Genomic DNA, 13,037 nt, shown 5'->3' on the forward strand with positions numbered 1-13,037 from the left:
GACCGCTGAATCAGGGGTGAACTTCTGCTGGGACAGAGGGAGGCCTGAAGCTGTGTCATCTCGTCATCAGGTGTCCTTAGTCTCACGTGGACCCCCTGCATCCCTCCTGTGTAGATCTGCTGATGAAACAAAGTGGCAGTGAAACAGGTCACAGCCTAGTCAGCATCCCCCAGTCCCATCCTGGACAGGCTTTGTGGCTCAGCCTGTCTGCCCTTCTGACCTTCATACTTTCTGAACTTCTTCTAAAAGGAGACACAAGACTCATATTGGTCTGAAGGACGTACGCCTCGAAAAAAACCTTCTTTTATTCAAACAACAGTTACAAGTACTTCACTTGGCTTCTGGGTCCCCTCTGCCCATGCTCCAGCCCAAAGTCAACGGATGCAGCACTTGGCTTTTTTGCCGTAACAGGTGCCTTCAATCTTTTGGAAGAGCGGGCAGGAGGAGAAGTTGCAGGTCCCCCCTTTCTTGACACATATGTAGTGGTCGGACCTCTGGCCGAAACCCGTAAGCAGGTTAACACCTATGAGAAGGGAAAGAGAGCACTTCAGACTCCGGGCTTGCAGCCACAGGGACTTCAGAACACTCGGTGAAAGCAGAACAGACAACCCTTTGCAGAGCACGTCACAGGGGTTTCCCTTCCAAGAGCTTTGCACTCAGTTGATCTGTGAGGCTGCTCATGAAATAAGGCATCTAAAGAGACCCCTCCGTCCGAGGTCTGTGCCAGCTGTGGCCAAACAGTGGGCAGCCAGAGATGAACAGCAGGGTTCTGAGCAGGCTTTCTCCTGCCCAGGGAGCTTTGGTGTACAGGGAATTCACGTTAGTACCCAGATAGGTATTCGACCACTTTGTACTGTTGCCATCCTCTGTTTCAGAAATGCAGAAGCATCTTTCGAATTCCAGGAGCATTTCTGAACTTTCCTTTTACTCCTGTGCTGTTTAGTTACATCATTCCCTCCAGCTTGAATCCCTGCCCACCCCCCACCCCCACCCCCATCACCGTGTCTGCTGCAATCTATGATCCTTTAATGTCAGGTTAAAATTATAGCTACTCTATAAAGCTTTCATCATTTTCCCAGTTGGAATTTATTTTGTCTTCCTCCCCGTCACAGAATCTCATAATTTGAAGACCTCTAGACTCGTCTTCCACTGTATCCAGCAGAAAAAGCTGCCCTCTGATACCCCTGGCAAGCAGCTATCTAGCCATTATTTTGTGTCTCTCTGTTGCCAGGTGTTATGGCCTGAAACCCCCCCACAATGTTCCCCCCCCCATTCATAGTTGAAGCCCTAAGCCCCCGAGGACCTCAGAATGTGACTGTATTTGGAGATGGGGCCTTCAAAGAACTGATTGCGGTTAAAGGAGGTATATGGGTGATCACTAATCAATAGTGTCCTTGTAAGAAGAGGAAATTTGGACACACAAAGGGACACAAGTGATGTGTCAGCACAAAGAGGAAAGGCCGTGTGAGGACAGAAGGCGGCCCTCTGTCAGCCGAGGAGGGAGGCGTCAGGAGAAACCAAACCAACACCTTGATCTTGAACTTTTACCGCCCAGAACTGCGAGAAACGAGCGTCTGTTGTTTACGCCGCCCACCCTGGAGCAGACACCCTGGGAGACAGGCTTCTAATCTCTGCCTGCCGGACACTTGGTTTTCATACTGATGGAAACTGTCCTCTCAGTAACTTCCAGCTAGTGGCGCTTTTCCTGCTTTATACAGGCAAGTCTAAGCACTCTTTCAGAAGGCTGTCCCATTTTCAGTCATTCTGCTGCCTTAAAAGTCTTCTTTTTCTCATTTTTCTCAGTGTCTAGTTTCCAGACACTTCACAACCCTGTTCATTCTCCTCTGGATGTGTTCAGTTCATGGATAGACTTCCTTAAGTTTGAGGCCTGGAATAAACACAAAATACTTTAGACGTGTCCCGTCTACCAAGAGCAAAAAGAGGCTTCATCTCATTTTGTTCACTACAGAGCTGTGCTGTGCAATGTGGTGGCCACCAGCTACGTGCGGTCACATATTTTAATTAATCGAAACTACATCACCCACATTGCAAGTACTCGATGGCCACGTGTGGCTAGTGGTTACTGCACTGGAGCATGCAGCGGTAGAATATTTCCATCATCAGAGAACATCTCATTGGACTGTGTTGCCATGGAGATGGAAGGGCATTGAGAGACACTCTGGTCCCACCGTCCGAGGGAAGCATCTTAGGCCAAGGCCACACAGTTGCTCACACAAAACACAGTCTCCTGACCTCCAGCCTGTATTCTTTCTGTACATTGTATTGGTTCCCGCCAAGGCTGTTCAAGATTGTTCCAGGTTTTAAAAGCCTCACCACAATATCGACCTCCAGTAAGATCATAGTCAACTAGACTCTCTCAATCTCCAGTTCCAGCTTTTGTTGCTCTTCATTGGAAGATGTCAGAGCTGGAAAGATACTCAGTCCAACCCCTGCTGCAAGATTGAACCCTTCCTTCAGTACGCCCTCCAAGTGATCGTTATTAGGAAGATGGATCAAGCTACTGAATGTGAAAGCCCTTTGAAATCAGAAGGTCTACACTTTCTTTTTCTTGTTGTTGTTGGTATGTGTGTGTGTGTGTATTTATACCAACATTTAAATATATGTATGTTTAATGTTATATTTACCCTTCCTTTTGTTGGGTAAACAGAGGAGACCCAAATACAACCAACTGTGGCTTTTTAGAGCCCAGATGGACCTCAGAGCTCAACTACTTCCACCTCTCTGTGATTCTCTCCCTAGATGAAGACGCTGAGGTCTGGCGATGCCCCCCAGGGCATGCAGTTGGCCACAGGCAGAGCCAGGACCAGAGGTAGATCCCATGACCCCCACCAGTTCTCACTCCACCTCTCTGCTAGTGAATTATGGTGTCACCACGCTCAGCGGGAACTCATTTCTGGCGTTATCTTTCAGGATCTAGTACGTTATCGGACCCCAAAGAAATAGCAACATATTTAATGTCAGGGTACTTTGGTTACATTCCTTGTTCTAGAATGAATTTGTGTGATTTTTAGCAAAGCACTCAAACTTTCTGAGCCCCAGCTTCTCAAATTTAAAATTGAGGAGACTAGATTATGTGATCTCATCCATTTCTAAGATTCTGAAGCTGGTCATCTTTCCTTTGGTGGGGAACTAACACGTTTATGGTTCCATTTAATCCTCCAAGGAATGTATCACTTTTTCCTAACTTACAGACAGGGAAACTGAGGCCCAGGGAGATTCAATGTTCCCATAATCTAATCAGCCAATGATTATATTATCTTAATAGATGCAGAAAGATATTGGGAAAAAAATCAACATTGATTCATGATTAAAAAAAAAAAGCTCCTAGCAAATAAGAAACTGGAGGAAACTTCCCTAATCTGATAAAGAGTACCTACAGAAGCCTACAACATACAGTACACTTAATGGTCAAGTATTGAAAACATTCCATGAGATTGGCAATCAGACCAGCATAACTGCTATTGTCATTACCATTCCACATTGTACTTGAAGTACTGGCCAGGGGGATAAGAGAAAAAAAAAAAAAAAAAAGGTACAAGGGTTGGAAAGGAAGAAATAAAATTGTCTCTATTTGCAGACATTATGATTATATGTAGGCAATCCAAAAGGAATGAACAGGCACATTTAGCAAATTTTCTGAGATCAACATACAAAAAAGAAAAAATGAATGTTACTTCTGTATATTAGCAACCAACAGAAAAAAGGAGATAAAATAAAAACACCATATAGAAGAGCATAAAATATGCCTAGTTATAAATCTAAGAAATTATGTGCAATACCTCTATCTATAAAGAATACAGTATTTTTTGAATTTAAAGAGGCCCTAAATAAGTAGAAATACTATGTTTAAGCATTGGAGGATTAATTATTTTTAAAATGTTAATTTTCCCCAAAGTAAGCTGCAGATTTAACCCAATACCATAAAATCCCAAGAGATTTCTTTCAGTGAAACTTGATGAGCTGATTCTAAAACATATATGGAAATTCCAAGGACCAAAAATAGCCAAGACGCTCATAGAAGAGAAGGCGGGAGAATTTGCTTTACTGGATTTTGAGACTAATTACAGAGCCACTGTAATTGGACAGTGTGGTGAGGATACGAGGGCAGACAAATACAGAAGCAGGACAGCAGAAAGAGATACATGCATATGTGGAGAGTTGAAGTAGAACAACAGTGGCTCCACAGAACAGTGGAGAAAAATGGTCTTCTCAGTGGGTGGTTCTGGGACAATTGGATATTCATAGTGGAAAAAAAAACCCTTTACTCTTAGCTCGGACCATACGTGCACACTAAAAACCACTGCCAGATGGTCAGAAGCCTAAATGTAAAAGGAAAAACAGTAAAAGCCCCCAGAAAACGCCACTGAACACTTTCTTTGTGCCTTTGGGGTAAAAAAAGATTTCTTAAGGTACAAAAACGCTAACCCTGAAGGAAAAGATATGACACGTTTAACCACATTAAAATAATGTGGAAAACCTCTGCTTAAGGAAAGTTTCCATTCAGAGAGTGAAAAATTAAGGCACAAGGTAGGAGAAGATATTTCTAATACTTACAACCAACAAAGAGCTTCTATGCAGAATATATAAAGAGCTACTACAAATCATTGAGAAAAGACAGATAATCTGATAGAACATATGGGCAGAAGACAAACAGGTACTTCACAAAAGATATCCAAGTGGCCAGTAATTATACACAAAAGTACTCAACTTATTATTTATCAGGGAAATGCAAATTAAATTGCCAATGCTATGCTACTCCCCTCACCAGACGGCTAAAATTTTAAAATGATTGACATTATCAAGCGTTGACATAGATATGGAAGAACAGGCACTTTCATTCATTGGTTGTAGGAGCGTAAGTTGATATATACGCTTTTGGAGAACAGTTTGGCATTATTCATTAAAATTCAGTAGTATAAGCACATGCTACGACCCAGCAATGCCACCACCTCTTGACACGTAGTCAGTTGAAATGTATGCGCAAACCAAGCTATATTATTCAGCATGAATGTTAACATGGTAAAACTATAAGAAATATGGGAAGTTATGACCATAAAAGTCAAGTGATGATTGCTTTTGGGGGAAAGAGGGATTTGTGACCGAGAAGCCTGGAGGAGAGCCTCTTAGGTGCTGGCCAAGTTCTAGTTCTTGGCTCACACTGTGGTTACAGGAGTGCTTGTTTTATAATAATTCATTAAATTATGCATTCGAGTTTTATGTACTTTTCTGGATACATGTTATATTTTACAATTAAAACAATACGAGTTGCTTTTGAAAAGGTCTTCCGTGTATTCCTAGCACTGTGGGCCTCCTGTGCTATGTGCTGTGTATACCCTCTCCCATCATGCCTTGGTCCGTTTCTGTCCACTCCCCGGGCATGCAAGCTCCTTGGATAACTCACAGCCCCGCTCTTCTCCTCCCCTTTCCCAAGAATGATAGTACGTCTCTAGACTTGCGCTCATTCTTATCTTGGTCCTTATTCAGCTGGTCTGAGAAATACAGTCCAACACCTCATGTGGCGGCCTCTGGAGCGCCGTGAACCAGAGGAACATGGAAAAGAGGGAGCGCGCTTATAGGTAAGAATGAAGGATGAGGAGGGGTGAAGGGAGCAGGCCTGTTAGGAAAGCAGGCTTGTACCAGCTTCTATGCTTGCCGTGAAAAGAGAGACTCTCAAATACTACACAGTTATTAGGCCAATTATAGCTGGACTCTTAATAATCCCACCCAAGTGCAACTACAACACCAACTGTTTTTTAAGTCAACTGTAATAATAGGTGTTGGCTGAATGAAGGGCTGTTGTGATTAAGTAGCAGGAAATTAACTAGAAAATAAGTACCAGTGGGTCAGTCCCAGAAGAAAATGAGAGGAAGAATGTTCATGGCAGTGAACACAGCAGAGGCTTGACTGTTACAGAGTCATCAGGAAATAAATCTGCCTGAGGGGCATGGACAGCTGTCAGTGCTGCGGAGACGGGACACAGCCTGTGCAGGTCAGATGGTGGAGGTTCAAGGAAAAGGGCAGGTCAAAAAGTCTACAGAGAAGAAGATACATTGGAAACATGGGGGGATCTTTGGACTTTATATAAAAAAGCCACGAAAATAAAATTTCTTAAAGAGCCTTTCAGAGAGACAGGAGCGGGGAGCTCTGAGATTGGGCTTGTGGTCCTCAGGCCACGGGCAGTGGACCCTGTTCCCCGGCACTCTCCTCTGAAGTTGGATTGACAGTATACAGTTGGAGGTGCAAGTGAAGTTTTGGAACAATGTCAGAAGGGAAAATTGGGGAGCTTTTGACTAAAGTATAAATTTCTTGTCCTAAAAGACCACCAGGCTAAAGCGGAGTGAGGTGCCGAAATGACAAGGGTTTTGGAGAAGAAGAGGCCTGAGCTCTACCCCTGCCGGGACCCCTACCCCCTGCCCTGGAGGACTGCACCGCATAAGCAGCAGAAAAGCACAGGCGTGGAGAAAGTCAGGAGCCAGAACAGGGTTGGCGGCACCCATGGATCTGAGATGTGAGAGGAGCAGACACAGACACAGGTCTGAGGATCCATAGGGTGAAATCCGGATTTGCCCGCGCTGGCCGTGGGGTCCCACACCTGTGGTGATGCATACACGGACTTGTCCGTGGGAAGCGACGTGAGACTGGTCGTCTCGGAATGTGGGCCTGGGCCAGTCAGCTGGGCTCTTTCCCCAGTCAGGACAAGGTGGCTGGTTGGCAGTGTGCCAGGGGAAGGGTTGCCCACGAGTGAGTGGGTTCCCTCCCATTGCGGACATTACAATAGAGGTCGCTTGTCCACTTAGGAGACGTGCTGGTGGCTCAGGCGGTCAGTGGAGGCCAGAGAGGGTCGGACTTCACCTCTGTGGATCTTTTCAAGATATCTGGGGAAGAAATCAAATATATACAAGGCACTCCTGCAAAACAAATAACAGAACTCCAAACCAAGTGAAAACTCAGGGCCCCTCTTCCACAGACGGGTCACCCATGACGTCCCTGTTCCTAGAAACGCTTGCCGGCCACTGATAACCAGCAGTGCCTCCTATTAAGGTCATGAAAGCTTTAAGTCACTTCCATCTAGATTATCCTTGGGATAAATTGATTTGCTGGTGACATATCCAGAGGTCTCTGGGAGGTGTGGGAAAAGAATATAGGAGCTCGAATCAGAGCTGGATTCGAGTCCTTGGTATTCGCGGGCTGAGTATTTGAAAAGTCAGCCTCTCTGAGATTCCCTGCAAAAACCATCTCTAACGTGGGGATAAGAGTTGTCCCTGCATGACAGATGCAGATGCTGGGGACACTTAGTGAGATGTTTTCGGAGTTGCTCGTGGCACTATGAAGTACCACAGCCGGTGCCGTGTGACCGGCGTTTCTGAGGATGACTCTGTTTCCCCCGCATTGCTAATCGGGTGCCTCTGTCGGGTCTGCTTCGTAGGAATCAGGGGCTTGTGTCTGAGCACCGGGGAGTGTGTTTTTCTGGACGGGATCCGAGGCCGTAGCAGGCACATTCTTGGTGCTGTTGCCAGAGTTCTGCGAGGTGGAAAGAATTCGGGCCAGCAGGTCAGAGTGACACACTCTGCGACACTCAGGTGGGAGCAGGGCCAGGTGGAGATCCAGGGTCACAGGACGTTGGGCTGGGACTTGTTTTGCCTCATCCGTCACTTTAAAGGTGAGGAAACAGAGGCCCAGACTCCCGGGAATGCACATGGTATCCGTGTCCGGAGGGAAAGGAAAGAAGAGGACTGAGGATTGGGCCATGACTCTATCAGCAGCATTAATTTTGGTTAACTTGCTGATCACCTGGCAAAAGCGCAGCCGTGGGCCCTGTTTACAGGAAGACCGTCCTCACTGTCCCCCTGTATCTACTGTCCTCTCCTCTGATCAACCTCCACGCGGCAGCAAACCAGTCTCTTTTTTTAAAAAATTTATTTATTTATTTATTTTCGGCTGCATTGGGTCTTCGTTGCTGTGCGCGGGCTTTCTCTAGTTGCGGCGAGCGGGGCTACTCTTCATTGCGGTGCGTGGGCTTCTTACTGTGGTGACTCCTCTTCTTGTGGAGCACGGGCTGTAGGTGAACAGGCTCAGTAGCTGTGACATGCAGGCTCAGTAGTTGTGGCTCGTGGGCTCTAGAGTGCAGGCTCAGTAGTTGTGGTGCACGGGCTCTAGAGCGCAGGCTCAGTAGCTGTGTCTTGTGGGCTCTAGAGTTCAGGCTCAGTAGTTGTGGCTCACAGGCTCTGGAGCACAGGCTCAGTAGTTGTGGCGCACAGGCTTAGTTGCTCTGTGACATGTGCGATCTTCCCGGACCAGGGCTCAAACCCGTATCTCCTGCATTGGCAGGCGGATTCTTAACCACCAGGGAAGCCCAGCAAACCGGTCTCTTAAAGAAGCCGTTTCTGATTCTGTCACTCGTGGGTTTAAAACCCCCTGGGGCTCACTCGCACCCAGATGCGTTTCCTGCTGCCTCAGCCCTCGCTGGATCTGCCCCCGCATCACCATCCTGGCTCCTCTCTGCTCCCTGGCACGCTCTGTGCCTTGAGCGGCCTGCAGTGTTGCAGCTGAGGGCCTGGGAGTCCCTGCTCTGCTACCAGTCATGTGACTTCATTATTGTTATTTACCCAGAAAATGGGAATAATGATTCTTCCTCCCCCACGGGGCCACTGGGAGGACTAAACTAAAAGCGAGAGCTATGGTTTTCTGTTTCTCTTCATCTCTAGGCTTTCACACCAGCTATCCTTTCCGTCTGCTTTGTCCTTGACTTCTCTCCTTTCACTGGTTTAGTTAATTCAGGGCTGCAAATCCAGCTGCCCACTGCAGCCGGGTGGGTGACACAAATCTGTGAAGTGGGCTGAGGTGAGGCATTAGGGACCGGTGGGGTCTGCAGTGACATGGGGAGGGAGTCCCGTCTGGAGGCACAGCCGCTGTTTAGTTGCAGCTCACTGTTGCCATGTAGGAATGTTGCCACATCTTTTGTGTTTTTAAGACAAGATAACACTTACACACTGCTGTATTTAAACTGGATAACCAACAAGGACCTACTCTGTAGTACAGGGAACTCTGCTCAATATTATGTAACAACCTAAATGGGAAAAGAATTTGAAAAAGAATAGATACATGTATATGTATAACTGAATCACCTTGCTGTACACCTGAAACTAACACAACATTGTTAATCAACTATATTCCAATATAAAATTAAAAGTTTTAAAACTTTTCTAAATTTTAAAAAAGAGAAGATAAAAATCAGATTTTCTTTTCTTTTTTGTTTTTTTTTTTGGTGGCATATCCTGACTTTTAAATGTTGGGAGGAAATTAAAAGAAATATTTCTTTGAAAGTATCATGAACACCAAAATGACTTACAATTTTCCGTCCCTTAGCTTCCTCAAGGCCAGGTCAGCTCTCACTGTCATGTGTTCTCCTAGCGTCCTGCACTTAACAGCATTTCACAACACAGTTGCCATTAGTTAAGTAATTATGTAATCGGTTTTCTCGTCCCGCTCTGTTTCTGGAATGTGTAGAGATGAGACCCAGGGCTGTGTTTCCTGGCGCATCCCCTGTTCCTGGGCGACACCTGCCCACAGCAGCTCTTAACCAAACACTCCTTGAATCAGTGAGGGAACAACGTCAACCTGTCTTGATTTCTCAACACCTCGGCTGGGGTCCCATCCAGCTGGTGCAGGGACCTGGGTCGCCTTGTCACTGTGACATCATTCTGCATTCACAGAAAGACCATTTGAATAAGATACAAGTGGGCAACCCGTATTTTTTTTTTTCTGACAGAGATGAAAACTGCTAAAGGGAACGTCAAGTCTTAGGATCTCCTGTAGTGACCACAGAACACTGGTTCCCCCGGGTCACGTGGGCCTCGATTTCCCCACCTGTGAAATGACCAGGTCTAAGGGCTCTTCCAGAAAAGGAGTGAACTGACCCGCGCGGGGGCTCAGCGTTGCTGAGCAGCCCCCGCTCCCTCCCTGCAGTGACCCCGCAACTGTGCGGCCCACGGGCAGGGTGGGTATGGTAGGGGCAGCTGCAGCAGCTGCGACAACCCCTGCACAGCAGTGAGGACGCAATGACCAGAAGCGCAACCGGTGCCTGAGGGTAAAGCAGAGACCTGCGCTGTGGCCCCGGGGGACTCAGGCTGGGGGCACCTGTGTGTTCCAACGCGTAAGACACCTGGGGCTCTTTCCACCCAGATAACAGCATCCAGACAGCACGACATCCCCCAGAAAACACTCGTGTCGAGTTTGCCCTTGCCTGTGGCCCTCTTTTAAGATGCAAACGTCTTGGGACAGTAGAGGCACTGCAGAGGTGGTGCTTGCCGTGCAAGGACCTCGGCCGCTCGCAGCCTCCCAGCTTGAGCTGGGAGGTGGAGGGTGGGTGCTAATCTTGCCTTTCTAGAAGACGAGCTGGGGTCAGCAACTGGTCCTGAGGGCCCCGGTCCCCATCCTGGGAATCCATTCACTGATAGTTCTGTCCAGACAGGGCCTGCCTGGCGTCGGAGGACAGCGTCTTAGCTGATCCCGCGTGCACTAAGTGCTGCACGATGTTAGCTGATGATTCAGGAGTGATTAGTAAGTTTATCTGCTCCTGCACATACCCTTGGGGACACTTTCATTTTCTGAACTCTGCATGAGATGCTCATAATCATATTTACATGTCATAGACTGAAAAGAGCTCTTCACGTTAACAGAGTGACTTTCAAACATTTTGAGTGTACCTGAGCTGCAGTAAGAGATTTTGCACGGCTACTCAGTACGAACACACATGCAATGAGATGAGTGTGATAAAACAGAGGAGACGCTGACTGCGTGGCATGCACTGGTATTTTCTATTCTTTTGAGAAAACAAGGTTGCAACTCACTAAATTAATTTCTCCACCTCTCTTATGCATTCCACCTGGAAACCTTAAAACTCTGCATTGGAATACCTCTGAACCCAGTTGTCCGAGGGGAACACTGAGGCACCCCTGGAGCAAATTAGGCACGTCTGCACACTAAAATGATGGCCTGGAGAAAAGCACAAGTGGGTCTTTCAGAGAATTCCAGAGCTCTAACACTATTAGAGCCACCTGCCACAGAGCGCTCAACTCGCAGATGCGGAAACTAAAACCCAGAATGTGAGACTCGCTCAAGATCACTTAGTGAGCGAGCGACGGGGCTGGGGTAAAATGTGTCCCGATTCTGCCAGAAGAGTCTCACCTTCTCTTACGTCAGGGGCACTGCTGCCTTGACCCAGGGGAGCTGGGCCTGCCACAGAGCTCCCCTGCTCTGCACTGGGGAATGGCCCACCCTGGAGGATGTGAACCGATTTCTCAAGGAAGGTGGATCTGACTGCCTGCACACAGGTGAGTCAAGGATTCCAGCTGAGCTGGTCTTGTGGGCGGGGCGGGAAGCATCTGCTTGCAGCAGGCCACCTGGGAGAGCCCACCCCGGGACCTGGAGAGAGATGGCGTGGCAGCCTGCACCTCTCGGCTGCCTCGCACCCTGACCTCTCAGGGTGAGCAGACGTTCTGCAGATGGAATAGGTGATCCCCTTCCCCATAGGATACTTTCAGGATGCCCGAGACAAAGACAGGGCTGGGAGGTGCTGGGAGCTGCCTGGCGCGGGCCTCACATCCCTGCCAAGTGCAGAGGGAAGGGAGCCCTAAGGGACAGACAGAGAGACGGGAGTCTGGCCCTCCTGCAGCTCGGCTGCCCTCAGGCACCTGGGAGAATCGTCCTGGGGATGCTCCAGGCAGGCGCGCTTGCCCCTAGCGGCCGGGATGGCCCGGTAGACTTCTGCCCACAGCGTTCTGCCCCCAGCAGGCCGCTCAGCCTCGAGGATGCCTTCCTGCTGATCTGTCCTGGGGACACAGAGGCCGCTGTTCTTAGACTCAGCCCCAAGTCCCAGCCCCGGGGCTGGCGCTGCAGCAGGTCCCCAGCTCACCTGTGGCCAGCTGTGAAAAGAGGAGGCCGAGAGTCAGCAGCAGCAGGTAGAGGACCCTCATGGTGGTGGCAGGTGGCCCGGATCCCCGGGGAGGGCAGAGGCTTCTTGGAGGCTGAGCCCTCAGAGGCTTCCAGCGGCTGCAGTGTCACTGTATTTATAGGGCTAGAGGATTGCGCAATCGCACAGACTGATGTGAAGGGTGGTGTCGCAATCCTTAGAGTGAAATGCTAAGAAATAACCCTTTACGGCAAGCCCTGAGTCAGCCGGGAGTCACGTGGACACACTTTTCTCTGTCTGGCTGCAGCTGGACCCAGCTCTCGGCCTGCAGGCGTGGAGGCAGTCCTCCAGTTCTGTTTTGAGTCTCAGCTGGGCAGTTCAGCTGCCGTTCCCAGAACAGGAGCTCCTGCTAGAACCCCTGTCTCTGGGATGGCTCAGGGAGCCCCGAGAGGCGGCCCCGGGGAGGCACTGAGCCTGGTGGCTGCCCGGCTGCCATCCGGTGTCAGGCCCTTTAGCTGATGAGACCCCAGACTTCACCCTCTTCCCTTAGAAAAGCCGAGCCCGTTCTTTTAACCTTTAGGGATGGAATTTTCCTCAGGCCCAAGGTTGACTAATACTAGCCTTTTGAGCTTCTGTTGTTTTTAAAATTAAGATATCTCTGAAATCCTTTTTAATCTATGGGCCTCTTATATCACTGAAATTTATTTTTTTTTTATCAAGACAATTTTTTTAGAGCAGTTTTAAGTGCACAGCAAAATTGAGGGGAAGGTACAGAGAGGTCCCATAAACCCCCAGCCCTGCCCATGCATAGACTCCCCCGCTAGCTACAGCCCTCACCAGATGGTATGTGTGTTACAGTAATGAACCTCCGCCGACACGTCATTGTCACCCGAAGTCTGGAGTTGACATTCGGGTTCACTCTTGGTGTTATACATCCTGTGGGTTTGGACAAATGGACAGTGACAGGTAGCCATCATTATAGCGTCCTACAGAATAGCTCCGCTGGCCTAAACACCCTCCGTGCTGTCTCTTCATTCCTCCCGTGTGTGCTCAGCTGCTGACAACCACTGATCCTTTTACTGCCTCTACTGTTTTGCCTCTTCCA

At 48.4% G+C, this 13,037-nt stretch overlaps 1 protein-coding gene across 1 annotated transcript; it reads right to left on the reverse strand.

Annotated features, from left to right (window-relative positions):
* Positions 1 to 281: 281 nt before the first annotated feature.
* DEFB1 (defensin beta 1) lies at positions 282 to 12,141 on the reverse strand. Its single transcript, XM_030830032.3, has 2 exons — positions 11,936 to 12,141; positions 282 to 523 (listed from the first exon to the last, which is right to left on the reverse strand). Exons 1-2 carry the CDS (start codon positions 11,994 to 11,996, stop codon positions 375 to 377), a joined length of 210 nt encoding a protein of 69 aa, XP_030685892.1. The 5' UTR covers positions 11,997 to 12,141; the 3' UTR covers positions 282 to 374.
* Between the last annotated feature and the right edge of the window lie 896 nt (positions 12,142 to 13,037).

Source organism: Globicephala melas, chromosome 21 (genome assembly GCF_963455315.2).
Source record: "Globicephala melas chromosome 21, mGloMel1.2, whole genome shotgun sequence".
Taxonomy (NCBI): Eukaryota; Metazoa; Chordata; class Mammalia; order Artiodactyla; family Delphinidae; genus Globicephala; species Globicephala melas.